Source organism: Drosophila bipectinata, chromosome 3L (genome assembly GCF_030179905.1).
Source record: "Drosophila bipectinata strain 14024-0381.07 chromosome 3L, DbipHiC1v2, whole genome shotgun sequence".
Taxonomy (NCBI): Eukaryota; Metazoa; Arthropoda; class Insecta; order Diptera; family Drosophilidae; genus Drosophila; species Drosophila bipectinata.
This window is the reverse complement of record NC_091738.1, coordinates 10,281,684-10,309,049: the sequence shown is the minus strand read 5'-3', so window position 1 is coordinate 10,309,049 and position 27,366 is coordinate 10,281,684. Positions and strand designations below refer to the sequence as shown.

At 40.9% G+C, this 27,366-nt stretch overlaps 7 protein-coding genes across 10 annotated transcripts; 6 read left to right on the top strand and 1 right to left on the bottom strand.

The window, feature by feature from the left end:
* Positions 1 to 215: 215 nt before the first annotated feature.
* On the bottom strand, positions 216 to 16,151 carry CrebA (Cyclic-AMP response element binding protein A). Of its 4 annotated transcripts, XM_070279698.1 has the most exons (7): positions 15,036 to 16,151; positions 4,563 to 4,773; positions 3,056 to 3,573; positions 2,549 to 2,795; positions 2,328 to 2,473; positions 2,052 to 2,195; positions 216 to 1,986 (listed from the first exon to the last, which is right to left on the bottom strand). In XM_070279698.1, the coding sequence occupies exons 1-7, from the start codon at positions 15,087 to 15,089 to the stop codon at positions 1,792 to 1,794; spliced, it is 1,515 nt and encodes a 504-aa protein (XP_070135799.1). In that variant the 5' UTR covers positions 15,090 to 16,151; the 3' UTR covers positions 216 to 1,791. The 4 variants fall into 4 exon arrangements, with proteins under 4 accessions (XP_070135799.1, XP_017103999.2, XP_070135800.1 ...); XM_017248510.3 differs by having other exon boundaries at positions 2,328 to 2,795; positions 15,036 to 16,150; XM_070279699.1 differs by lacking the exons at positions 4,563 to 4,773; positions 15,036 to 16,151 and adding an exon at positions 4,051 to 4,205 and having other exon boundaries at positions 2,328 to 2,795.
* A 4,518-nt stretch (positions 16,152 to 20,669) lies between these two features.
* On the top strand, positions 20,670 to 21,460 carry LOC108130167 (uncharacterized). The gene is made up of 2 exons (XM_043210675.2): positions 20,670 to 20,900; positions 21,070 to 21,460. The coding sequence occupies exons 1-2, from the start codon at positions 20,753 to 20,755 to the stop codon at positions 21,195 to 21,197; spliced, it is 276 nt and encodes a 91-aa protein (XP_043066610.1). The 5' UTR covers positions 20,670 to 20,752; the 3' UTR covers positions 21,198 to 21,460.
* Positions 21,461 to 22,252: 792 nt separating this feature from the next.
* Positions 22,253 to 23,275, top strand: obst-H (obstructor-H). Its single transcript, XM_017248475.3, has 2 exons — positions 22,253 to 22,870; positions 22,934 to 23,275. The coding sequence occupies exons 1-2, from the start codon at positions 22,295 to 22,297 to the stop codon at positions 23,207 to 23,209; spliced, it is 852 nt and encodes a 283-aa protein (XP_017103964.2). The 5' UTR covers positions 22,253 to 22,294; the 3' UTR covers positions 23,210 to 23,275.
* On the top strand, positions 23,275 to 23,936 carry LOC108130140 (uncharacterized). Its single transcript, XM_017248485.3, has one exon. It carries the CDS (start codon positions 23,359 to 23,361, stop codon positions 23,845 to 23,847), a length of 489 nt encoding a protein of 162 aa, XP_017103974.2. The 5' UTR covers positions 23,275 to 23,358; the 3' UTR covers positions 23,848 to 23,936.
* A 92-nt stretch (positions 23,937 to 24,028) lies between these two features.
* LOC108130107 (chondroitin proteoglycan 1) lies at positions 24,029 to 24,577 on the top strand. Its single transcript, XM_017248437.3, has one exon. It carries the CDS (start codon positions 24,032 to 24,034, stop codon positions 24,575 to 24,577), a length of 546 nt encoding a protein of 181 aa, XP_017103926.2. The 5' UTR covers positions 24,029 to 24,031.
* Positions 24,578 to 24,713: 136 nt separating this feature from the next.
* On the top strand, positions 24,714 to 25,690 carry LOC108130131 (probable chitinase 10). The gene is made up of 2 exons (XM_017248474.3): positions 24,714 to 25,400; positions 25,455 to 25,690. The coding sequence occupies exons 1-2, from the start codon at positions 24,750 to 24,752 to the stop codon at positions 25,662 to 25,664; spliced, it is 861 nt and encodes a 286-aa protein (XP_017103963.2). The 5' UTR covers positions 24,714 to 24,749; the 3' UTR covers positions 25,665 to 25,690.
* A 537-nt stretch (positions 25,691 to 26,227) lies between these two features.
* Positions 26,228 to 27,329, top strand: LOC108130133 (probable chitinase 10). The gene is made up of 2 exons (XM_017248476.3): positions 26,228 to 26,462; positions 26,515 to 27,329. Exons 1-2 carry the CDS (start codon positions 26,444 to 26,446, stop codon positions 27,327 to 27,329), a joined length of 834 nt encoding a protein of 277 aa, XP_017103965.2. The 5' UTR covers positions 26,228 to 26,443.
* The last annotated feature ends 37 nt before the right edge of the window (positions 27,330 to 27,366 follow it).

The following is a 27,366-nucleotide window of genomic DNA, read 5'->3' as shown; positions in this document are numbered from 1 at the left end:
TTCATGTTTTGTTTGTTTTCTTTTAAACTTTTAACATACAATATATGCGTTAAAAATGCTATAGCCAAAAAATAGTATATGTAATGTATATAATGTTGTTAATTTGTTTCGTTTACGCATTTTATAATAAAAATGTTTGTCATTGCACAAGCGCTTTGATTTTCAACTTCGATTTTGTGTTACCGGTATTTTTCCTAAACATTTCTTGATTTTCGTTTGTTTTTTTTTTAAATTTTACTAACAATTGCACAACTTTGTCCGCTTGATTTATACACACATGCACAGGACATACATACATTAAAGAATCTAAATTATTATATATTCTTTTGATATCCACTTGATAAGAAATCAATGCGTTAGACTTAAAATTTCGTTTAAGTAATTTTGTTTATATAAATTCAACTAATTTAAACTAGAATGACTCATTCAGAACGATGTGAAGAAATACAAAATACAAAAAATATCTGTCTAATTATTTATGCCAAAAAATTGCACTAGATCGTTAAAACTGAAATATAAACATAAAAACAAAATCATTGCTGCAAAATTTGATTGAATTGGGTATTGCTCTCTATTCATTTTCAATGTCAATTTCATTTTGGTTAGTGCAGCGCTGTCTTATAATATAAAACTTAACAAACAATAATTCATTTTTCATAATTGATTGGCTCGGATATTGTTTAATTCGTCCAGGCAACGCAACAAGTGGAGAACGAATCCGGGAAGCCGGAGGATCCTATTTCTTAAATTCGTTATTTTGAATCTCCATCCCGACTGTTGCTGGTAAACAAATAAAAAGAAACTTAAATGCTGCATACAGACATAGTTTGTTATATATGTACTCATTCTACATAGCTAAATTATGGAATTTTTTAGGTATTATCCTTCATTCAGCTCATTCAATAGCTTTCATGTTTGTTTTTTGAGAAATATCGTTTAAAGGAACAAGAGTCATGCCAAAGACAGCACAGAGATTAGGCTCCGAGAGTCTTTCGTTCAATCATTCAATCATTATTAAAACATAATGTACATGTTGCTGCTCTTAGATCAATCAAAGATTTGATAATTTTTTTTTAAGAGCCCACATCTTAGCATGTCATATGCGATTCTTTCTTCTTTTTTTTTGTCCATTTTTTGTTAACTTTTTTCATTAGTTTGCTGTTTTTTTATGCTTTTGTTTTTGGTCTGTTGATTTCATTTTATTACAATATTATGTATTATTTTAGCTTCTCTCTTTTTTACTCGTTTACTCTTTTTTTTTAAATTTTTGAGCTTCTTGATTTGAATTGTGGTTGCTATTGTAGTTGCAGCTGGTCGTTCGCCTAAGCTCTAGAGTCTAGATCAAGTTTATATAACAGGAATGCATGACTAATATACATATCTCTATATAATATACGCCCTACAAGTAGCTAGGATATAGATACAAATTAATAATATGGTTTAGGCTGTTAGGCTGCTAAATCAGTGGAATATATATTATAGCATACATATATGCATGGTATGGTATTGGTATATGGGTGCGGTGGAGTGAGAGTTGGTTGCGTAGAAGTAGGAGGGAGGGGAATGTTTACCGCTTTGTGCTAACCAAAAGCCGAATAAAAAAATTCATCGCATAAATTCTTATAAAAAAAACTCTCACGCAAAACTCCAGGACCAAAATTATATCAAAAACAAAAAAACATACGGATAAATATATGTGTAGAATCTACAATTACATATACATATGTGTCGGAAAGGCGGGGAAACAAGAAACGGATCCGGACCCAGAGGCTACTGGCTCTGGATCTGGGCTTAGGACTTTTTAACATTGTGCTTGCTAACTAGGGCCTGCAGTTTGTGCAGCTGACTAAGTAGATTGGCATTGGTCTCCTCCAGCCCGTCCAGACGCTTCTTATAGTCATGGTTCTCGTTCACGAGAATCTCCACGCGTCTCTCCAGCTGGTCCATGTACTCCTTCTTCTTGCGTCGACTTTCCTGAGCAGAGATCTATGGAAAATAAATCATAATTAAATTATGTTTTTTTAATTAAAAGTGTTTATTGAAGAACTTACTTTATTTTTGATTTTACGTCGAATCTTCTTAAGAGATTTCTCCTCGGCTTTGGTGAGCGGGAGTTTCTGGGGTATCGGATAGCCTTCGGCCAGCAAAGTTCGCTTCTCCTCCTCCGTTAAAAGTAGAGTTCCCGTGGAACCTTTCTGCAAAGTTAATAGGATTTAAAAACTTTAATATTATCTCATAATATAAGACTCTTTTTTTTTTTTTTGGTTATTAAAAAATATTTAATCAAAAAACTTGTGATAACGCATGAAATATATTTAAAAGCTTACCGGCTGTGAGCTAATTAGCGGCGTGTGGATCGGCTGGCGGGTCGTTGTGGTTGCCGTTGTTGTGCTGGAGCTAGAGTTGGAGCCGCTGGAAGAGCGAGTGATGCCGGCAGCGTTCCGGCGTACCATAACGGATGACTCGCCGCCGGCTGCATTGGCCACGGATATAGAAACGGAAGCGTTGGGCGACAGTGGCGAAAATAAGTGTTCCGGTGTCAAGTTACCTTCGGAATCATCGCTGGGCAGGGAGGATGGTGGCGTCAGCGGTATTCCATACCCATGAGCATGTGATTTTCCGCTGCTGGTGCTGCTATTGCTGGAGCTGGTGCTGCTGCCGGGGCTCTGTTTCTCGCTCTTGATCTCCATTTTGGTCATTAGGAGATCACCCTGACCGAGAAGCTGTTGCTGTCGCTGCTGGGATTTGATGAGGCTGTTGTTGTTGTTGCTGGCGGTCAACAGGAGTCCACCATGCTGGAAAAGACAAACGATACTGGTCAGTATGATACTAATTATAAATAATCCCCTTACGGAAACGGAGGATTTCCTCAACTTTTTTTTGTTTATCTAATACCCGTTAATTCTCTTGAGAATAGTAGGAAATTTTTCAAAAATAACTAAATAAAAACTGTTTTGCCTTTTGGCTTAAAATATTTGCGGCTATTTAGAGCTTAGTCCCAAAAAGTTTTATCTCAGGAAGTTCCTTATCTATTTTATTCGCTTGGTTGACTCACCTTCGTTTCAAATAACATCTCTGTCTGCAGGTGGGCCAGGTTGAGGCTAAGCTGGTGCTGGGAGCTGCTACCCTGCGAATTGGGACTGGCGGGGCAGCTGGAGTCCGGCGACATGGGCTCATCCTTGATGGCCGATTCGTCGATCTCGATGTCGGAGCATATATCCGGCGACATGCTGCCTTCCCGCACCGATGATACCGAGGAGCTGCAGTCATTGTCGTACAGGTGCTGAGGTAGTTGAAAGTGCTCGAGGGCTGCGACCACCACGTGGCCGGAGTTGGAGCCATGGACTCCGTGATGTGGCTGCTGCGACTGCAGGCTCTGCAGGCCGGACCGTGTTAGGGTCAGGGAGGGGCTGGTCAGCTCCACGACGGATGTGTTGAGGGCGGGATTGCTGCTCAGGCTTCTGATGTGCGTGGTGGGCGGGGGATGGAGGGTGAGGCACTTGGGGTCGATGGTGGCGCGCCCACTGGTGGCCGTCTTTAGTGAAATGGCAGGATAGCACTCGTCGTCCATGTCTATAAAATATAATGTTTTATTATTAAACCTACAGACTTATAGAAAAGCTAACAAGGAACGGAAAGCCACGTCATGGCTTAAGCTTAATAAAGTTTTCAGAAGTTAAAGATCTAAAAAATCTTTCAACAATAATAACCTATACTCTAAAAAATCGTATTGTATTTTTTAGTAAAATAATTATCCCTATTTAAATATTTGTTCTAAACTCACACAATTTTTTGGGTTGAAAACAAGTGGTATTGGGAGCAATATGTGCGTAAATATGCTGGACAAATATTATCGCGTCTAACCCACATTATTATGCAAGAATTGAAGTTAAAGTCTGTAACTGTGCTAACACCGGATCACTTTCCTTTGCCACCGCACGCGTCAGTCCTCAGAGTTGCACTTGTGTTTGCATTTGATATTCTGTTTTTTTTCAGTTTTTTTATATTCATATATTTTTTTATTGTTTTTCAGACAAAACTCTGGCTCACCTCACTATATAAACGGCTGGCCTCCCATACCTCCCTACCGTCTCGCACCACCCACTACCACAAAATATTTCGTTTTAATTTTATTTACACAGTTGTCGGTCGTACAGTTTCCATAAAATTACAAATATATTATGGAAAAAAAAGCCCAGACCCGAGCAATTATACACAGTTTACTCCCTTATACATACAGACAACTGATATCGCGTCAAAGTACAAAACTTCATGCACGAGTACTGCGTTAAATTGCTAAATGCTACCGCGACACTAAAAAAACAGAACAGAACGGAGCCGAAACTGTTTTTCAACTGTTATTCTTGTCGTCAGCGTTGTTTTCACTATGTACCTGGCCTAAATTATAACCAACTGCCAACTGTGTTTGGTTTTCAGCGCTTTTTTGAGGGCCCACAATAAACCCCCAAAATGTCTGACAAATATTGATCTTGTTTGGTTTGCTGACTGGAAAAAGGATACCACAAAGTCACTCCTTTTCAAAAACAATCTTTTCAACTCACCCTCGATTTTGGCCTGAAGGCTTTTTGGTGAATCGGGCAGGGAATCAACGTCGCTGTTGAGGCTGTAGGAGTGCTCCGTCTTGATCGGCTGGGTGCCATTGAGCAGTGCATCCGAGATGAGCTTGTCGTTGAGTATGACGGTGGGATCTTTGACATCGCGATCGAACAGCCAGTCGTGCATATCGTGATCGGGGCTGATTTTCAAGGATTCCTGTAACGGCGCCAACACAAAAAAAAAGGGAAACAAACACAAATTATTAGTTGGCAATTAGTAAATGTTCAAAAGTCATTCGTAGTCGTGTTGCACGGCGATAGCACGGTTATATAATTAAAAACACTCACACAAAAAATGAGTACTAAAAAAAAAAAGCAAAACAAACACAAAGGTACAATTGAAATATATATAACCTATGGCAAAATCACGAAAATCGCAAATCGCACACCCAAAACGCAACAGTTCTCGAGCCATGCAGATAGCTCGAACTAAAATACAAAAAAAAAATAATTGATTTGATTTGAAAAATGGTATATATAGACCAGATCCGACTGCCCCATGCATGTGGCCTCCTCCACGGGCTGTGCAATATATATTCTTGTTGTCAATCTTATCAGAAGACATTTTACCGTCCACACCACCTCTGCGATTCCGGCGTACCCTTGAAAACATTTTTGTTGGGCACTCGCAATCAGTATAGAATATTGAACTTATCAATTGTTAAGTCATTATTTTTGGGGCTTCTGCAGCATATCGAAGGTGGGAATTTTTTCCTCCTATTTATGTGTAGGTGGGGGAAAAAGTTCTATAAAACTTTTAAACAGCCCGCCTAGTAAGATGTATCGATATCAAACATGTCCTTAAGGATATATCGATAGCCCGCAGGCTGGCAGGCAGGTAGGTCACTGCCTCTGGTCCCATTAAAGCTGTTAGTCGAGTTTCGCGCGTACACCATTTGCCACAAATTTCAATTAAACCTCGGATGGAGTGTGTAAAAGTGTAATTAATTATTTTGAGCAGAGCCCAGTGTTAAGTGTTTCGAGGCTGCGATGCTGTCTGTGATGCTGCCATGAGCATCACAGAATCTAAATCCAACCTTGAAAATCACTCAGAGTGCAGTGCAAATAACAATCGCTGGGAACAAGTTCGCCAGCCGCGTGTTCTATTTGCCGCCAAAAACCAAAAACAAAAAAAAACTTCAAGAAAACAAAAAATGAGGCGAATGGAACGAAAAGTTAATACATACATACATAAAAAAAAAACAAACAGATCCAGAATATATTTGCTTGGCATTTGTTTAAAACTTTCAAGCCATGAAGCCAAAAGCCAATGATGATGATGTAATCCCGAATGTGCCAGATTTTTGGACTGGATTCGCTTAATTGTCGCCTGGCAATCTACGGCCATAAATTGCCTGACCCATTTAAAGGCGGCATTCTGTGGCAAATATGTATGTACATATGCACATGGTTTTAAGTTTTCGTGAGTGACTGTCTGCCACTCTTTCTGCGATAAAGAAGTGCATGTAATTACGCTTTAAAAAACACATTTGTATGTAAAATTCGCCTGCCTCGGCCGCGCCCCACCTCCAAAGTTCACATTCTAAGCCCAAAACCGAATGGAATCCAGTTTTGGCCATAAAAAAAAGGGAACGTCGGCGACGGTATGTACAATATATGTATGTTTGTTAGTTTTCGAGGGTATGTATGTATGAATTCCAGTGCCGCGGCAGGTACGATTCTTCCAGTGCCTCGGTGGGTCTTCTCCATTCTTCTCTACTCGACACACACAAACTTAAACATTGATTACCGTTTGCACGGGTGCAACGCCAGAAATTGCTCTATGAGTGGGTACTCGCGAGGGTGGATTCTTAAATGGCCTAATTATAATGGATTATGGTCTATAGGAAAACATAATTATAGGGTTTCTTACATAACTTTCTAGGCTACATATATTTTCACTTTTAAAAGATTGTGGCAAATATTTAGCTTTAATTTAATAATTAGTTTAAAGCAACACGCTTTTTTTCAGAAATGCAATTACACCAGTTCACGTATATAGATAAAATAAGTAGTTTTTAATTAAGGCTGCCGTAATAGTTCTACAAAAAAAAAAAACTCATGTCACATAAAAAAGTTTGAGGAGACATCAGTAAAAACTAAATGACAAAGATAAGTACTGATTAGCAGACATATTGACAATTTCCATGCACATACTATTTAGTTTTATTTCTCAATTTTAGAGTCGTAAGCCGGGTCGTTTGGGGGGAACTGGAACTAATAATTGTATTTCCACACGTCGTATACGTAATATGGAGTTTCTTTGACCCCGTAACATAGGCAGTGATTATTTGTTTTAGGAAGAAAGTTTCTCCAGCCATAAACCTGCCTATCTCACGATTTATACTGCAATTCATGAATTAACCAAGTCAACGAAAGTATAAAAATGGCCAAGACGACGATCATTTGCTTCATTATGCTAATACTTGTGGGCCAGCCCTCGCATTTTTTTGCCATCCCCCAACACGCCCCTTGATTCTTTTGGACAGTGCATTAAAAAAAAAAAATACAAATACACAAGTGCTTTCTCCGCATTTTAGCCGTCTCAGTCGCCACACATCGGGCCAAGAATCAGCAAGCAGGCAGGCACCAGTTAAGCAGTTAAGGCAGCGGCAAGCCGAGCACCGGCACCGGAGAAGCGTAAATGAAATGTGTGTGCGTGATGGCCGGTGTGTGTATTGTATGACTGTGTGTGTGTGTTTATGATGAGTTCAATGAACCCCGGGAATTGTTGAGAATTAGCAATTCTTGAAAAATGCTACCAAAACGGGCAACACACACAGCCACAGATACTGCCAGCAGTTGTATACAAATATGTATGTATGTTGGCCTGATGATGAAAGAAAGAAGAAAGCCAGAAGAAGAAAAGACAGCAAAAAATGCTCGCAGGCATTTGCTACCTCTTTTGTTAGCTGCTGCGGATCAGGTGGGGGCAGCGTGTTCAGGAGGTGGGGGTCTCTATACACCGAGGAAAACAAGCGCATAAAATTATCCAAAAACCAACCAATTTTTTATTTTTATCATATCTCATTTGTTTTTCGATTTTCATTCTTCATTTTATCAATTAGCTGCAAAATCATATTTTTTATCATATCTAATAGTGTAAAAAAAAACGCCAAAAATAACTTTTCACTTATCAATGAAGTAGGAGATTGTAGGAAGTAAACACCTTTAAAGGAAAAAAACCAAAAATTATAGTATTTATTTATAATTTGGTTTCGGATTTATTTAATGATTTCTTTGTGTGAACCTGAAGCATCATTTGTTGCACGTTTCAGGTGGGTTTTTCCTCTCTCCTTGCCACTTCTTCAATCTTCTGGTGTTCCAATGAAAGCGCGGCGACGGCTCGAACCGGTGAAATGGCTAAGGGCGCCTTCTCAAGTGGAAAGCAGTGCGGTGCGGTGCTTCAGGCTTCGAGTGCTCAAGCCTCTTAAGCCACAAAAACCGCTTGAGCGGCTAAGCTCGACTTGACGGCAAATCGATTGCCTAACACCGGAGGAGCCTGTGAAATGCAATCGATTGACCCCATTTTCAATGGCAATTCACAAAAAAAATACATATATAAACCAAAACCTGTTGCGTTACCCCTGTCACGTGCACTGGATTCTTCAATCTCCCCCCAAGGAATTCTTCTCTGAGAATCTTTTTACAGTTTCTTTTCTTTTTATTTTATTTTTTTTATTTTTTCATTATTATTCGTACTGTCGCACGTCACTTTGGAACCCAATCAAGCAAAACTACTCTTTAAAAGCGATAAATTAAGAGAAAAAAAAAATAAAACAAATCAAAATAGCCGCCGCCGAAGGGGTTTTTCTTTATCTGACGGCATTAAATTAACATACACATGTTTGGGGCGCTACAGGTCTGCCGGTTCCCGGATCGTTCATTATACAATTTTATTCAAATTTCTCAGTCTTTCTCAGGTGTCTCTCCCTATTTCTCTCTTCCCGAAAAACCAAAAAAAAAAACAACGAGAAAGGGTGAAAAAGAGCCAGAAACATACAATTTCATAAAATAATTAAACTGGTTATAGTTTTTTTTTTCGAAGTGTTTTCTTTCCTTCTCCGTCATCTTTGTTTCTTTCTTCTTTGGCATTTTTTGGTCTATACATTTTTGTCGATTTCCCCCCATCTCTCCCCCCTTGATTTTTTTTTGCCTGCTGCTCCACAATTTGGATTGATTAAATAATGTTGCAGCGGCAAGCGAAAACCTTTCACATTTACGTATAAAAGTTGCAATTGTATGTGGGGGCCTCCGACGTGCGTGTGTTGTTGGATTGTTGGGATCATTATGTATGTATCGTTTTCTTTGTGTTGTGCACAGCATTTTTTAGCCGTGTCTTTATTTCTTTTCAATTTTTATGCCCTGGCTGGCTGCATCATTTGCCGTTGGTGTTGGTAAAGTGAAAGGTGCTCCCACAATTCAAAAACACAAGAAACAGCACCGAAACTGAGCTGAACTGCCTTTTAACTTGAAAAATTGCTATGGTTTCGTTTTTTTTCGGTAAATGGTAAATGGGCGCTATGATTTTAATGGCCGAATCAAAAGTCAAATGCCTTTGCCTTGAAAAGAAAGTGCAAATCTTTTGCTAATTGAGAACACAGAAGAAAAACCCCGAAAATATTACGTATACGACATGTTGCAGAGCAAAATGCAAAAAATAACAGGCACTCAGAATTCAATGACGTACTTGTTGTGCTCAGCGAGTGTTTTATAAATATAACCTAATATGTATAAAAATAGCTAGCAGAAAACGGAGACGGTTAACGGGGAGGCGGTGGGTGGGGGTGTGGGCGTGGGTCCAATGCGGGCTTAGCTTATCGCCAGCATATGGTTGTGTGGCTGTGCGGAAAGTACGTAAGCAGAGTAGTACGCCTGACGGTCTGACGTCCACACCAACAATTTGCCAAACGGAAATCGTTGTGAAAGTAACCAAAAACCAAAAAAAAAAAAAACCAACTGAAAACCGAAAACAAAAATGCAAAATGGTGAGACTGAGACCCAAAGAGGCCAAAGACTCCTCCATTGAAACCCCCGCAGTGTTCGGTTATCCTAATCCACCCAGCCATCATGCTTTTGTGGTAGAGGCCTGGCTGTGGGTGCCTTACAAGATTCGGTTAAGTCTCACCGATCTCCTATGGTCGGATCGGGTGATGATACCTTTCACAAAACCCTGAAGAAGAGCCAACTGTAATCTGCATATATGCTAAGCAGCCATAACTAATTTGGCAATGCGCGGATGAGTCAGTGGGCTTTAAAGAGCGACCTTATTGGAGAGCCCATTACGAATTCACTTTCAAGGTTTCTCGGAAAGATAATGCTTGAAAAATGTGCTGTCAGTGGGGTAATTATGATATATTCTAGGCCTTAACCTATAATAAATAATTGCTTTCTTAAAGCCCATCAACATACGGGTGTCCTTTAAGCCTTCAACTGTTGCTTCCTTGTTGCCTGCTGTTACACTTATCGTATAACACTTCATTAGCTCTGGCAATATGTTGCTACGCCCACGCCTACTTCTGCTTCTGTTTCTAGTATGGAATACTACGTCTAAGACATCCCCCTTGGGGGTCTCTCTGGCTGTAACATATTGTAAATTCAATGCAAGTCCATGAATAATTCACACTCTCCGGTTTGCCACAACAACTCCTCCAACAAGTCGTCCTGACATTGACGTCAAAAACAAAACCGAAACAGCTGGCCGTGCGGCCGCCCACTCTCGGAACGGCCTTTACAGTGGGGTGGCACCCAGCCGAAGAGAGACAGACGGCCACCCGGCCGAAGAGAGCTATGAAAGAGAGAGGCCAGTTAGCCGGGTGGGGACGACTGCGCATCCTGTGCGGCGCAGCGCGTGTAAAGGCCGCATGAATGGAATGGACGACGACTGCTAGCCAGCCGGACATGAATGGGGCAGAAAAAAAAAAAAAAAAGAAAGAAAAGAGCCATGGAGAGGAGCCATCGAGACTGGCGCACATGGAAGCCAATACTATGTGTGTTGGTGGGTTTGCACAAATTTAATTATGCGCGCTTTTTTTTCCATATGTTTGGACTTTTGGCATAGAAATTGTGTCGCTGGAGCGCGCTAAATTCGCAATAGTTGCTAGTCTTTCGGTTTCTTTGCATTCGCTTTGGGCTTTAACCTGTTTTTGCAGATTGCAACGCTCGCTCCGGCACCAGCTTTGTCTCTGACTTTGGCTTCAAAGTTTCATAGCTATGGCTGCTATGGGTTATTGGAAATGTCAAAGTTAAGCAATAAACGCACACCAAGAGTATCTACAAGATACATATATATTATATATATATAGATATATATTGTAGACCCAGAGTCTGATAGACCATATTGAAAGTATCGTGCATGGCCCGAACTAGTTATTCAAATATGCTGAGCCACTCTCGAGAGTTAACTCTCGAGACTGTTGCCAAGCACGTTTTTTGTTTTCCGTTTCTTGTTGGCATTCTCGTGTGCATTTTAAGTAGCGGGCCTTGCATTAAGCCGTTAGAAAAACTTCAACCTAACCTCAACGAAATGCATTCACAATCACCATCACATTTGCATTCGACCGTATTCGACCATATAGGGTGTCGAATTGGCCAAAAGAAATTGCTAATACCATTATGCACGCCCCCTTTGGCCTATGGGATTCTCTTTGTTAACTTTCTTGCCATTTTTATGCTTATATAAGCGAAAGTTAACTTAAGAAAAAATACAAAAAATAAAAGAGATCTAGAAATGTCAAAAAGTATATATATATCTGCATATGGAAGAAAAGAATATGGAAAACAGGTTGTTTTTTCGGTTTCGGTTTTGTTGGTTGTATCTCAATGAAAGAGGAAAAAAGTTGCTGACTTCTTAGTAGTTGCTTCCGAATCAAAAACCACCACTTGTTGTTAATGCTGCATTTTTGAGCCACAGTCTGAGCCTGAACTCTCTCGGTTTTGGCCATCTTCGCCATTCTTCGGCTTGGGTCAGCATTCTTTTTTGAAGGCGATCACCCCAAGGTGATCATTTTTGACTATTAACACTACTGGTAAGAGACTACATATTCGCGAGGTAAGATTTGGCAAGACGATCTTGAATAATTCTAGTTTAAAGCTATGATGTTTAAAACGCAATTTTCGTTTCCATTTCTATTTCACTGAACCCTTTCCGGCCCTCGAATATAATATTAAAAAAAATAAAAATAAATGTATAGCTGGAGAGAAAAAAGATTAGCTAAGTTCTAAAATTGCTTAATTAGCCATTCTGTTTCCATGTGCTTTCTTATCATCACGATGTGAAAATTTAAATTATAATTTTAGCTTCCAACAGCAAAATATTTCATTATTTTCTTATCAAGTCTGGACCAGAATTGAAAATTCTTGAATAGAAATTTTGATACAAAGATTTGGACATCCATGCATACTATTTTAAAGATTTCTGCGAAACTATTATTACCATTGAATACTAAACAACAGATTAATTGAATGATTATTATTGGATTTTCCCCATATAAACAAATTCTAGAGAAATCCCCCGATCCACACTCAGTATATATACACACGTCTGTGATGAGATACGAGCTTTACAGATTGTGCGACCCGCTAATAATGATTCTGCTATGTCAACTCCTCGGTGCTCTATAAACTGATAGGGGAAACCACTCGAAGATCTCTGAATGAAATGGGCGGGGGCCTTTTCATAATAGCAATGATCGGAATCTCGGAAAGAGTGGGGGCACGTGACATTATCAGTGGTGGACTCTGAAGAGAGACCTGCTAACCCTATTCAGGTCTTTGCCAATTCCATACCCTTAACTCGTCGCGTACGATATTGATTCTCATTTTTATTAAAATTGATTATCGGAACGTCAAGGCATTAGTTTATTTTTTTTTCCTTTGTTTTGGTTCATTTCCAACCGAAAAAAAATCCCAGGGCATCATATATATTATTTAGTTTTTTTTTGTCACACTTTTAAGTGGGAAACGGTGCGCCAGGGCCTAATCAAAATTGGGCATTTCAGACCTTATCTGGGGCGCAGGTCTTATTTTTTTTCCTTTTGTTTTTTTGGTTACAAAATACTTTAAGATAAGATTGTTGATATGGCTGAAGAGACTTTAGAATGATAGTTTATATTATTAAAATAATGCTAAAATGGGAAACTGATTAGAAGTCTGGGGGGCTGGCAAACAAAAACTAGGATAATTCAATGGAATTGCGTTATCTAGCCCTTGAATACCCAAAATACCCAAAATGAATGAAATATCTGTTTCTGATCTACCTAATATTTAGAGGGTATTAAGAGCGGCGACTATCTAAAGGAAACCGATAATTTCTTGTTATGGGCACACACATGCATTTCTGAGATACTTATGATGTAATTGAGCGCACGCCCCGGGTACGGGTATGAGGTATGAGGTTTGAGGTACGGGTACGGGTACATTGTACCGCTTACGGCGGGAAAAACGCTGCAAACGCAAAAAAATATATAAACTGCACGCGCATTTTCCCGGGCAATGGGCCTATTTCTGTCCCTCTGACTCTTTACATTGTCAAGAGTCGGGTAGTCGAGTAGTCGGGTAGTCAAGTAGTAGTCGCCGGCGTGCATTATTATCTCCTCTAATAGTAATGACACTGACGGGACATACAAATAGTCTGTTTGTTGTTGATTTGCAGCAAAGTGCAGCACAGCGGCAGCCACACCACCCATCACAAACATCAGGCGAAAAAAAAAAGTCATTACTTTGCATTTAGACCAGCTGATAGGAACGGTCTCGGCGGTCTCGGCCGCTTATCAACTCCGCATGTGTCCTCCCTCCTCCCGTTCCCGTTCCTATTTTCATTCGAATGCGGTAATAGATTCTTCTTTTGTGTTCGGCCAGCCGAAGTGCTTCCTCCACAATACCAAAATCATCTAGGACGGACAGATGGACGGTTGGACGGACAGACGGACGTACGTAGTACTACGTACGGACGACATGTATTCATTACTGTTTCCGCAGCGATAAGCACTAGACGACAACATCTCCGACTACTCCGCAAACGAAGCTGAGCCCAGGCCACACAATTTTCATTATATTGAAACATTTCTCGCTTGTTGGGGGAGTGATACTACAAAAAAAAAATAAGAAACACAAAAGGAAGGGGTGGTGCTGCTACAAAAATCGTTCACTAATGATAAATTTCTTTTAATTTCTTGGAAAACTCCAATTATCATTATCGCCCCAAACAGAAAACAACTTTGTAGGACAGCAAAACTTCTAAGTTACGAACTGAAGAGAAGTGGTTCCTCATACTGGAAGATATAGAGTCGCAACTCTTATCAAAACCATGTAAATTGATATATTCGAACACAAAAAGTCACTAAAAATTGTCACTTTTCTCCCCCAAAAAAGCGGGAACTCAACTATTGAGATAAAAAAGCCTTGAAAACTATGTACCTTTCCGTTCCCCAAAAAAAAAAAAAAGAAGCACATTCGTCGGAGACCTATAAAGGTGTATCATATCTATTTTGCAAAAGTTTTGAATCCCATGGGTACGTCCTCCACAAACAAGAAATGTAAACTCTGATTTTGGGTGTGTATTATGTATATATTTATATTTAAGGGGCTCTGACGTCTGGTAGCTGGGCAATTCGATTAGATTTTGGTTTTTTTTTGTTCACTATTTTGTGAGCGGACATTTTTATGAGGCTGGTTGGGACAGGTTTGATCGTAGGCCAGTTTTGGTGATCGGACTTCTCTCAGGTGACCGCATACATATAAATTCGAGCTACTTAATATGCAGAGAAAGAAAAGAAAACTAGCTGGCTAAAGTCGGTGGAGGAGACCCTTAGCTTAATTGTTTTTTTTTCCTTTGGGTTTTAAATCGATGATTATACTTAGAATTCAGCTCATGAATAAGTTCACGTTTTTCCCCAGCTCCCAGCTGATAAGCTTAATGTGGGTCATTAAAATGTTTTTCTTTGAAATTTTAAATGCAATTTCTACAAACTCGTCTCCTAAAACAACTCAAAATCATGGGACAATTTCAGAAAAAAAAAATGACTTAATCTCGTGTGAGTTGGGCAGAGCCTAGGCCTCGGGCCGAAGATCACAGTTCAGAGAGTTCGCCGATTTTTAGTCAAATTGTCTAACCTTAGTCCGGATTATTGTGACATTCATTTTTGGTTAGTCGTTAGTCGTGGAGCTGTACAACCTACTACTACTATATGTATAATATATATTGCTAATGTTAGCCAACATTTTCTTATCGTTTCCTTTAAGTTGTCGCTCTTAACTTTCTCATACCATATAGACCATGTGCGGTTCAGTTCATATCAAGCATACAACAACCTGCTGTAATAAAAGGCTCTCAAGTATCAATGGGTTCTGTTGATCGGGTCGATAGAAACGAAACCCCTGGGCCGGGTACAAACTCTCGAGGGTAACTTGAAGACTTACCGGATCTAAGTCGGAATCCCATATATCTTTGAGGTCGCCATCGTAGAATTCCATGGTTCTTTGAGGTTAATACGCTCTCTCAGCGGATGCGCTCTAAGAACTCTGTTGGTTTGGGCCAAGATCGGTTGTGGGTCTGGGTCTGGGTCTGGATTCGGGGTTGGCTCGGTTCCACTCGGTTGCAGTCACACTAATTTTTCTTGTTTAACCCACTTATGAACTGTGTCTACTTTTTTTCGCTTATTATTTCTATTATTTTTATGGTAACAAATTTTGTTAGGCTCTGCCTGACTGGAAGGTGGATCGGATCGGATCTCCTCTTTCTCTAGCTGGGGTTTCTTTTATTTTATATATATATATATGTATAGGTGTATATATATTTTACTATATATATTATCTTCTTTAATTCTCGCGTTCTCCTCGGTCGCTCGCTCTTTTCAAACGAACAGTTCTGGGTGATGACTGTTGGGTTGCTTCTTTATAACACTTATTAAGGGGAAACCTGTTGCTTCCAGAGAATGTTTTCACTTGACATTGTTATAGTCTGCGTGTGTATTGGTGTATGTTTTTTGCGTTTGCTCTGGTGTGTGTATACCGGGCATTCATTCGTATTCGTATTAGTATTGGTGTGTATCTGTGAGTACGGTTCTAACTTGGTTTACAACTTGTGGCTGGATTTAACTTGTTGCATGCGCTTTTTCTTGTCGAATTATATTTGGCGTTAACATTAATTGAATTATTAACTTTTTCCCGATGCGGAAACACTCGATTTTCATAGAAAATAGTTATTACATTTAGATTTCAACTCGATAAACATTGTATATCATTAAGTTTATTTGATTTTAATTTTTTTGCTGTGTGTTTTTGGACTTTATTACGGATACAATTGATTTAATTGAATATTCTTTTTTTTTCGTGTGTGTTTCATGTGTGAATGGAGTTAGAGTAGACCGCTTTCAAAATGGCTTTGCTCGGCCCGTGTATAATAGCATTTAATATGGTGTGTTTAATAACGTTAACTTTAACAATTATATATTTGTATGTGTATGGGATGGTAGCACACAATTAGAATAAACTGTCCGAAGTGCGACTGCAGCCAAAAACGGTACTAAACTAAATGTCGGTGAAATTCTTGTGAATGCCGATACGAACGAATCAAAACGTCGACTCGCTGCCGGCATCGGCATCGACGCTGACGTCGTCGTCGTTGTGGTTGTCGGCCCGGCTCTCTCTTTCTATCTCTGGCCCACTCCATCACACTCTCTCTCTCTCTCTCCCCCACATATAGCCAAATCGGTCGAGGAACTACATAGCTAAGAGAAAATATGAGGTTTATCAATCTCGATTTGGTTCGCTCTTCCTATGTGTATATCTCTCAGCGGCCACAATGCCGGCAACAGCGCCAGAACTTTGGCCAGAAAGCTCGACTATCAGATACTTTTCAATGACATTTTGGATGAGTGTTGAATGATATCTAGGAGGATATATCAAAAAACCCTTAAGATTCTAGCAAGCTAATAAGTGTAAACTGGTGTGAGTAAGTTTGGATGAATTCTAAGTTTGAAATATGTTACACATCTTGTTGATTTCATTTCCTTTCACATAAAGATACTTTTAGAGTAAGATAGGTCTTAAAAAGTGTATTTTAAAAAGTCTATTTAGATACTTTTTTGGCTTTTTACCTTAAAAATATTAAATTATAATTTAATATTTTCTTGCCCATTCGAAACTCTACAGATATTAGTAGCTTTCTTCTATACTTAAGGTACTAAGATACTTTATACAACGCTCTTTGATACTCCTTAATAACCAACTATTCCCCTATTACTCTAGGAAACTATCTGAATCCTCGTGAAAAAAAACAGACCCCTCTTCTAGTAGTATCTTTATGTGAATTCACACCCCCTCTTTATTGAAAATTATTGACGTTTCTCATAATTTTCAAATTAGTATTGGAAATACCGAAAAAAAACCCTAGAACCTCCTCCCCATAACTCGAGTGTTCCCACAGTTCTTGGCCACAAATCTACCCTCGATACCCTGTTGTAATATGCGGGTAGCCGGCTTTATTGGCCACTCTCTTTCTCTCTCATTATCTCACAAGCATGTTCGTTCTCTTGCAACAACTTTCACGCTCTTCGGGGCTGGTGTAAAGTGAATGTAAGCCGGCTTTGGACGTCGGCTTCGGTTTTGAGATAGAGATTGAGATTGAGACCCGACCCGGAGCCCAGAGGCCCGGAGTCGCATAGGAAAGGAAAACAAGTTTCTTCCGACGCGCTGAGCTGCGTCGAGATCGGCAACGGGCAGAGACGTCGCTGCTGGCGTTGCGGCAACATTTGTTAACCTGTTTTTTATTATAGATTTTCAGTTGGTACGAGTATTTGATTTTTGGGTGGGGGGGGAGTTCAGCCTCAGAAGGGGTTCCCCCGTCTCTGCAACTAAACCCGACTTTGGTTGCCGCTTGGCAACACTCCCTGTTGCTGTTGGTATTGGGTATGGCTATGCGGTCTTGCGCTCTGTTGATCTTGTCAACTTGACCAAGTTATTTGAACTATGCACATGTGCAGACCATACCGAGAGCCAAACGAAGCCTTTTGCTTTGTCATTTGAAGGCTGTTTGGTGGGGCCTGGACTCTGGCTGTTTCTGGCCCGGCTGTTGCTGCTGCTGCAACGCAGCGTCACCGCCAGCGTCGACGACGGCATTAAAGTGAATGTACTTTCAAACCAAAGATCCGGTTTAAAGCTGCCCGGACAACAGATACAGCGTCAGACGATGACAACGACGTCGACGGCGATGTTTTCACAAAACGCTTGTGTAATATGGAGAGGGATACCATCAGCCAGCCAGCCAGCAGCTCTCCCCGAAGAGCTTCAACTTCAGCTTCAGCTTCGGCTTCGGCCACTAATTTTTGTTATTTTGTTATTATATATTTATGTGTCTATTTAAAAGTCTAAAATCCCCAAGATGGCTTACATGGTAAATCGAAACGGGTTGCCCCTGATTGTGTTCGCTTGATTATCGCATTGAAAATCCCCAATAGATCCCCCAACAGCATCTCCTCCCTCCCTCAGATCAATGAGCTCTGATAGCCGAGCCCCAAAAGGGGTCTCCGGTTCAGTATTATGAATGCCCTTATTTCGGAACGAGTACACCGATTCTTCGAGCCATTTTGCCCAACAAAAATTTCACCGCTTGAGCCATGAAGAGCTTTCATTGAATAAGATTGGTATTTTTTTTTTGGTTCATGATTCGTTACACTTTCTAATTGGCGGGGAAGTGGAATAATGTTAAAGAAGATCTTGTCAAAAATTGATCGATTTCGTGGCTGTTTGCGGTACAAGATTCGCAAGGGTAGCATGCCCCAGCCGGGTTGCCTTTCCCCCTTCTTGCCACAATATTTGGTGCGGTACACACACTTGAATCACACACCATCCCATCAACACACAACATCATCAATGTGCATTGTGAGTTTACAAACAGGCAGGCAAGCAGGCATACACGGCATGATCGTTGTCGGGGTTGTGTGTGAGTGGACGTGGACATGGACTTGTGGTGTTTGTATTGTACATTAAATTTCATTTGCCAGCCGCGGCCAGACTCGAACCTCGAGACTCGAGACTGTGTGTAATAATTCGTCATGCTGGCCGCATTTGAACCCGCATAGCTGCTGCTGCTGCTGCCTGCTCCTGCCTCAGCCTCTGCCACTGCCACTGCCTCTGCTGCCGGGTAAAGCCGAGCCGAAACCGGCGACGGGCCATTCCCACTCCCCATTTACGATTCCGATTCCGAAATACCCCCAACACCGCCCCTAATTTGCAAAGCCATTCAGATACTCTTAGCTCCGGACTGGGCTTCTCTTTGGTTCTCTTGGCGTCAGTCGATCGTGCTCAGTATCAAGTGGTTTTTACAGTTATATAGTATATATAGAGAAAAGATACATTTGTATCTTATGGCTGGCACAAATATTTTTCGCCACTGACGACGCTTACTCGTTTATTTTTGTTTCTCTTTTATTATTATATATATTTCTTATTATTTGATTTGTGAATCACATCAAAAAAAAAAGTTGTGGGCTTGTGAGTGCCAGGCTATGTGTGTGTGTTTGATGGGTGTGAGTCGGGTTGAGTGTTCACTGGAAAAATAAATTGTATCTCAGTTTGGTTAGAAGATACTAAATCGCCGGAGGTGTCTGTTAGTCTCGACTTTTCCGTCATTCCGTCTCCTTCACCTCCTACGTCTGTTTATCTGCAGTAACATTTTAATCTCTACTCGAGATTTCTTTTTAAATATAATTTAGCATTACGGCAGAAACTTTTGATTAGATTCCCTACCCACCTACCTGTCATGGCATATGGGTTGATAATTTAATATAACTTCCCCCTATGAATGAATTTTTGTTATTGCGGATTCTTCTCTTATCACTTCAGATTGTTCAGAAATGAAAAAAAACCCTAAAAATATAGTCTGATACATAAAATATGGTTAAAGGCTGACTTTCATGTTCTGTCTAGAGTTTCTCTTGCTTGAGAAAGGACTTTAAGGATTGCTTATCTCTGGGGTTAAATGACCTACATCATATCTGGTTTTAGGGTCACCCTGAATTCCCAGAGGGGCTGGTCCTCAATTCTTATCGTTAATTATTTTTAGCATACGTTTAACATGCCTCTGTGTGTATACTACGCTCTTGGCCATAAAAATGCAATTTGACATGCGTGAACAGAAAATGAAAAAGATATTTATGCAGCTAATGCTTTTTGGGCCAAAACATAGATACATGTATGAACATTCTTTAGTCACAATCATGAGGCTTCAATTAGCCCGAGTTTCGTTTTCGGATACAAGTTGATAAGTTCTATTTATTGTGTACCTACATTAAGCAAAAATTTCTCTTGTTTAATGATATACTATTATTAGCTTTATGAAAAAGCAGCTGTGCCTGCGGCTTTTGTATATTCCTCGGAAAAGTACTGAGAAATGCATAAGAACACATGTATGTTATGAATGTATGTATGGCACAAGACATCTAAAAATATGGCCACATGTTTAGATAGCTTTTCAAAACCGATGGCTTTCCCACAAACAATTTATTCAGCAGGACATTGATCCCTTGCAGGAGCTGTTAATTGAATTAGACATCCGACACTTAGTCACTTGTCAGATTCTTCCACGAAAACATATATATCTATACTACGATGTATTATTTCGTGCTGAAAGCGACATCACAGAATACCTTCTGACTGACCTAGTTTCGTCATTATCACTCTGTCAGAAGCAACGTTTAAGATCGAGGCCTGTCGCATCCGTCGTACCTGCCATTTCGAGATACAAATACGCATTTACTTTTTTTGTCTAAAAATAATAAATGATCTCATTGTTGTTTACATCTTTCGTCGTCTACTCCCTCAGGATGTTTTGTGGAAGCGATCGTGTCATCGTCATATTTCTGGACACTTGTTTTGGGGACTTGGGAGTGCGATCGTGAAAAAGTATCTTTAAACGGTGCGGCGAGCGATGATATTAACACACAATTGTCAATAAATGTACATACATGTGGATTGTAAATTAAATATAGGTATAATTCGACGATCAAGGCATTTTTTTATATCGATGTGTTGGAGTTTTCTGTAAGTATTGTATGTTTGGTTGTGTCAACACACGCAACGTCGCAGACATTTTGCCGTCGTTGTCGTTACAACTGAATCCACACACCGTCAGCGTCATGTGCATTGAGCCATCTTTTGTTCTAGCTCGATCGATGTTCCCAGTCATCCATACCCGTCCATCCGTCCATCTGTCAATTGCATTAAAAGCAAATATCGCTCATAAGAAATGGGCTATAATAAAGTATCGCCCGTCCAACAACAAAAGATTGGTTACGTTTGCACTTGTTTAAACAATTTCATATAAACTTCCACTCACTACCTGTCCTCTTGTTGATTTTATTTTTATATATAGTACATATATATATATATTTTTTTTTTTCTTATTAATTTTTTTGTTGTTAATTTTTCTTTTTTTTTTTTACCCCTTTTACAGGTGCGCACGATAAAGTTAACCAGCATAGTCCAGTAGCGATGGCGAGTATTTCTGTCTTATCGTCTTTGGAAATGCTTGACAATAAATTAGATTTTGTGCAAATTCTCTCGTCCGATCGATCCACTTAATAGTGTCCGCCATGATATTGCAAATAATTGAATGAAATACTGAAGAAATATACCTCGGGCAACTCGCAACTTTGTGTGATTTATATCATAACAAAAGCTGTTCGGGGAAGAAAGAAAGGCTATCACGAACTTTGGATGCTCTACAAGAAGAAAGAATGCTAATAAAAATTAGATCATCTATTATAATATTGGATTTAAGAAGTTAAATGTGAGTAATCCTAGAGAAGTAACTTTTAAGAAACTATAGTTATAAGGAACATCATTAAAACATCTAGATATTTTACCTTTTGGGTAATCATTATTATCTCAAATCTATTAAATTTTTATAGGTACATATAGAAAAGAATCTAATATGTATTATTTACCAGACATATCAGGAATAAAAAGTACTTAATATGATTATGAAGGTGTTTCATTGATAATGTCGTCTACCAGTTTGACGAAAGAACCTTAACCTTCTCTGATGCGATGGACGATAATAAAGGTATTTGGTTAGATGGAAGAGTAGCTTTTGGCCGTGTCATATTATCCGAAATCTTTGCCTGGTCGACGTCTTCTTCCACATTTGGCTATCCATAAACAAAATACGGCCAATGCGGCGGTTGTTGAGGTCAATGATTTCTGTTGCGTTGTCTTTTTCACGCTTTTGACGCTTTTTGTATGTTTGTTAGTGGCTTGTGTGAGTGTAAGTGTGCTTGGGTTCGGGGTTCGGGTATATTGAATATTAATTTTTAAGTTTTGCGGCTTATGTAAACATATTCAGCAAAATGAGTGGAACCATCGAACGGTGTAATGCCGATTCTGCAAGCAAGTGATGACATAATTGGATGGTAGTCCAAAATAGCAGCAAGGAATGCTGGGGGGATGTGATTCACAGAGTCTAGAATCTAGATTCGAGAATATTTTGTAATACAATGAACCTTCGATGGCAAGAAACTTATGGATGTTATCTTGAAGGTCTCTCGTGATAAAATGATATTTAATTAGACTAAAAAGAAATGCATGTCGGCGGGAAAAGACCTCACAAATATGCCCATAAATAAAATGGTAGATTCATAGATTTCTCTCAGTAGAGGATCCAACCCGAAACCCACAAAATGTCCAAATATTTCATATACCTCTGCCTGGTGCTGTTGTGGACAAGCCACCGATCGAGTGCCGATCACTTCGATGAGTGCGATGGTGTCGAAGACGAGACATTTGTCCAGAGCTGGGAGAGCTGTCAGTCGTACGTCTATTGCCAGGGTGAGGACTCCATTAAGGGCGATTGCGACGACGGTGAGTACTTCGACGGCGAGACGGGGGGCTGTGACGCGGCGGCCAATGTACAATGCTTTCTGGACGAAGTCGATGAGCCAGCAGAACCGGAACCTGAGCCCGAACCGGAAGAACCCGAAGACGGCAACGACTCGACACCGCCGACAGAAGCCCCGTCGCCTCCGATACAGGAGCCCCCCACCGAGGTTGACTTCCTGGACATTGCTCCGGTGGTTAAGCCGAACTGCCCCTTCAGCGACGATCCCAGCCAGGTGATTCTAATGGCCAGCAATGAATCATGCAGCAACTACTATCTGTGCTACCACGGGCATGCCATGGAAATGCACTGCACCAATCAATTGTACTTTAATTCAATCTCCGGGCAGTGTGATCTCCGAGAGAACGTCCAGTGTGCGGTAGGTTTTGTACTTTTCGATATTGATCTGCGACTGGGAATGACATTATGATTAAATTTTTAGATTGACGATCCGAGAGACCATAAGTGCCTGCCCCACATGACGGAATTTTTTCCACATCCGGACAAGTGCAACTATTTCTATTACTGTATTAAGGGCTTCCTGACGCTGCAGCAGTGCCCCTTCTACTACGGCTGGGACATCGAACGGAGGAGCTGTGTGCAGATAAATGTTGCGAAATGTTACGGAAACTCCAAGCGTTCCAAGCGAACCGGAAACTCCCAGAAACTCTTGAAAAACTCATTTCAACTCCGGGGGAAGTTGTCTAGTTTAGTCTGATAAGATCCGTCTTTAACGATAAGTTACACATTTGTAGAACATGAGACCCTTAATTAAATATATAACTTATTTTGGAAGAACTTGACTTGTCAGAGCCCGAGCTATAAAAAGCTTAGCGCACAGCACTCAACCCACCACAAAGATCGAGAATGCAGAATTCTTCGCGCTTTGACATTCTGCTGATCGCCTATGGCCTCCTAGTCCTGTTCTGCGCCATCCATGGATTAAATATTACAGAATGTAATGGACGGACTGGAATCGTCAACAACACACTGCTCTCCAACTGCAGTTATCCCTACCTGAACTGCTCCGGAGCGGATTCATTGTTCTGCTTCTCAGCCACAAACTGTAGTGCCAATTTCACTTGCAACGAAACCATTGTGACGCCCTCGGACCCGGAAACGCCGACCCTAGCAACGGACCCACCTTCACCCACCCAGTCACCATCCGATGTGCGACGTCAGTGCCGGCAGGGTGTAACGAAGAGGTTCAGTTACCCACAAAACTGCAACTACTTCTATTACTGCGTGGATGGATTTCTGCTGGTGGAGCAGTGTCCTATCGGATATGCCTTCAATGGCGACACCGGAGCATGTGGTGGAAGGCTTCAAAATTTTGTCGATTGTACGCTGAAGTGAAAATAATGTATATAAACTGAAATCACTTTTAATTAAGCCACTATTGTCGTGTCAAATTAATTTCATTAAAGCTAGAAAATAAACAGAATTTAGAGTCTTATCAGCGAACAAGCAAGACGAGTCATAGTCCCACCTATAAAGACCGGCCCTGATCCGCGAGATGAAAACAGTCGAAAGCCTATATATGTGGCAGTTGATACTTCTGGCCTGCCTGCTGCCTGGCCTCCAGGTGCGGGCAGCATTCCTGGAGGATTGCAAGGGGGTCATCATTCCCAAGATACCAAACGAAAACAAGGAGTGCAGCCAGTTTGTTCATTGCGATGGCGATAACTCCTATTACTGCAATGGGGATTGCGAGGAGCCGGTTCAGTGCTATCAGGAGGATGAAGAAATAACTACAGAAGCCTTGCCACCCACAACTACAGCTCTGGTTCCACAGGAGATCTCTTCAGACGAGTCTACCGCAGTCAGTATAACCACCACCACAGCTGCTCCACCAGAAACCACTCTCCCACCGACTACTCCCAGTTCTATCACCGATGTTCGAGTGCTGTGCCGGATCAGTGGCAAAAACGGAGTATATCCGTATCCGGCAAACAGCAACTACTACTATCAGTGTATGGGCGGGTATCTCCTCCTACAGCAGTGCCCGCAGAACTTTTACTTCGAAGCGGCACAAGGACAGTGTATTTCCAAAAAGCGCTATCGTTCATCGGTCTTCCAGCTATAAGATTCATCTTTATCTGTATCTGTATCGTAATGTTTGTAATAAAGAAGATATGGAACCGTGTTTTAGGCAAATTAATTTCAGATAGGCTAGACTTCGATTTGAGATGCGAGGTAAATTCCAAAGGTCTGGTTATTCACTAGATCAGTTGATATTCCGAAACGAAGCCGAGAAGATGCTAAAACTTTGGCACTACTACCCGATATTGGTACTGGTCCTGGGCCAGACCCAGGCCGATGTCTTTGAGGAGTGCAATGGAGCCGATGGCTTCAGCTTTGTCGAGTCGCCCAAGAGCTGTGCCCATTACATATACTGCGATGGGGATGACTCGTACGATGGGGAATGCGAAGACGGTGAATACTTCAGTGCTGATTTGCAACTGTGCGAGCCCATGGGTGATATAGATTGCCGATCGGGCTTGCCCATACCAGCAGAGCCCACCAACAATTCATCCAACTCTGAGACTGCTTCGTCAGAGAATAATTCCGGACCAGAAACAGAGGTGGTTAACTCCACCGCATCTTCCAATTTAAATACAACGGTGGCGCCTCCGGGTGCATTGGTAACTGTCCCAACGCGCCCTCCAGCCAACGAATCTGGAAGCACTAGCTCCACCGGACTCTACCCCAGCATAGAGGTGGCCGTGACTACCCTGTGTCCCAGGCAGGACAATCAGAGCCGTATCGTATTGTTGCCAAATGGAAACTCCTGCTCGGATTATTTCATTTGCTATCAGGGGGAAGCTCTTCCCATGAGCTGTGCGGCTAGTCTGCATTTTAATTCCCGTTCTGGCAAATGCGATCATCCCGAGAATGTCAGATGCTTGGTAATGTGTCAACAATATATATCTTTAAAACAAAAGTTAATTCAATTCTTTTAGACGATGAGTTCCAATCCCCGAGAGCAGTGTAAACGACACACCATCGATGTCTATCCTCATCCGGATAATTGCAATTACTTCTATCAATGCCGTCTGGGTTTCTTGATTGTCCAGCAGTGTCCTTTCTTCTATGGATGGGACTACGAGAAACGATCCTGCGTAGCGCTAAGCCAAGCTAAATGTTATAATAAAGTGCAATTGAAGTTGTAGAAATAAAATAATGTGTTACTGATAGACATTTATGAAATTTTGCAGTCTTGAAGTTCGGCGGAAAATATAAAAAGGCTTATTTCATTTCTAAAAGTTGAAAAACTTAAGAAGAAGCTATCTTTACTTAGTCACCTCAAAGTAAAATAATTAGTTCTATATAAGGTTGGTTTCTTCCCCTATTCTTTTGGGGAAACTTTGCGAAAAGAATACCCGAGAATGATAAGGAAACCTATTTTATCTTAGCAACACACCTAACCTTGAATGGTTCTCCAACTTACCAGAACCATCATGTGAATCACGTCAGAGCCCTATATCTTTGCAAAATATTGACCTTGTTTTGAAACACCTGCCAAAATATTTGCCGAAAATAGGCCAATCTTCTAGTTTGATGGGAAATGACCGATAGAACCAGGTTACAAGGACAAACTTTATTGAAACATAGCAAATTGCTTTTCTACTATCTCCATCTTATAAGCTAATCTCTTCAGTTCCTTTTCTCGGGGGTTTGAAATTGAAACCTTCAGGCAAGTATTATGGACATATCTGGAATATTTTATCGATCGCACATTTTTGGCAAATCAAAATAGAAAATTCTAAGCAGTTGATATTGTTGTTGCGAAGAGACGTTATCAAATCTCCTTACACGCCATTGGAAATGTTAATTTTCTGATATTGAGGTTGTTTTTTTGACGAAGTGTCTGTGGCATATATGACTAGTTCTCCGGGCATTACGAAATTAGAATAAAACTGCGCCTTACGGGAGACTGACACACAAGGTGATGCCTAATACGATATCAGGTTTGTAATTTAAGTCCAAAAGATGTTTGAAAACTAAGAGTTTCTTTTACAGTATCCATTTATTTAATGGGGAGCCTTCTCCTAGTTTCTGGACAAAGGAACTGGAAGCTCTCGAAGCCCACGAATTCAGTGACCATCCGCCAGAGCGGAGGACGCATCTGCGCAAATCACTTGGTGGGTGAGTTTGTGGAGCATGCGGAGGACTGCCACATGTTCTATCTGTGCGTCGATAATGGCGATGCCGTCCTTGCCTCCTGCCCACCCACCATGCTCTTCAACTCGGAGAGTCGACTCTGCGATGCGGCGTCTAATGTGCGTTGCAGGAATGCCACGGACTCATCCGGGGAAAGCAATCCTCCCGGATCCGAGGCCAACGATCTTAACAACATGGTCACGGATGTAGACACCTATTGCGCCACGGTAGCACAACAGCAGAGCAGCGATCGGATTGTTTATGTTGGAAGCTCCAGCAGCTGCACCAAGTACTACATCTGCTACTATGGCCAGGCCATTTTGCAAGAGTGCAGTTCGCAGTTGCACTGGAATGCGATGACCGGCAAATGTGATGTTCCGGAGCGAGCACAGTGCACGTTGGGCGCCAAGGAGGAGGAGCGGCCGTCGAGTGGGAGTTCTACATTTGGCCCAAGTGGAGCACTTTCGAGTGATCTCATCCACTGTCCGCCTTATGGGCAGCATCTGTATCCGCACATGCAGCGCTGCGAATTCTTTATATACTGTGTCAAGGGCCATGCAAGTTTGCAGCGTTGCCCTTTTTATTATTTCTTTGATATATCAACCAAAAGTTGTCAGTGGTCGCGCACGGCTTTGTGTGTGCGTGATTTGAGTTTGATACCAGAAATAAAATAGATATTTAAAGTACAAAATTCATTAAGATTTTTCATTT

Bases quoted from the DNA above. Each gene is read 5' to 3' on its own strand.
- obst-H (XM_017248475.3), top strand. From the start codon at position 22,295: ATGTCCAAATATTTCATATACCTCTGCCTGGTGCTGTTGTGGACAAGC. The intron at 22,871-22,933 runs GTAGGTTTTGTA...TTAAATTTTTAG, and splicing joins GAGAGAACGTCCAGTGTGCG to ATTGACGATCCGAGAGACCA.
- CrebA (XM_017248510.3), bottom strand. From the start codon at position 15,089: ATGGAATTCTACGATGGCGACCTCAAAGATATATGGGATTCCGACTTA. The intron at 4,774-15,035 runs GTAAGTCTTCAA...GCGCCGTTACAG, and splicing joins GGGATTCCGACTTAGATCCG to GAATCCTTGAAAATCAGCCC. The intron at 2,796-3,055 runs GTGAGTCAACCA...TGTCTTTTCCAG, and splicing joins AGATGTTATTTGAAACGAAG to CATGGTGGACTCCTGTTGAC.
- LOC108130167 (XM_043210675.2), top strand. From the start codon at position 20,753: ATGTGCATTGAGCCATCTTTTGTTCTAGCTCGATCGATGTTCCCAGTC. The intron at 20,901-21,069 runs GATTGGTTACGT...CCCCTTTTACAG, and splicing joins TCGCCCGTCCAACAACAAAA to GTGCGCACGATAAAGTTAAC.
- LOC108130140 (XM_017248485.3), top strand. From the start codon at position 23,359: ATGCAGAATTCTTCGCGCTTTGACATTCTGCTGATCGCCTATGGCCTC.
- LOC108130107 (XM_017248437.3), top strand. From the start codon at position 24,032: ATGTGGCAGTTGATACTTCTGGCCTGCCTGCTGCCTGGCCTCCAGGTG.
- LOC108130131 (XM_017248474.3), top strand. From the start codon at position 24,750: ATGCTAAAACTTTGGCACTACTACCCGATATTGGTACTGGTCCTGGGC. The intron at 25,401-25,454 runs GTAATGTGTCAA...CAATTCTTTTAG, and splicing joins CCGAGAATGTCAGATGCTTG to ACGATGAGTTCCAATCCCCG.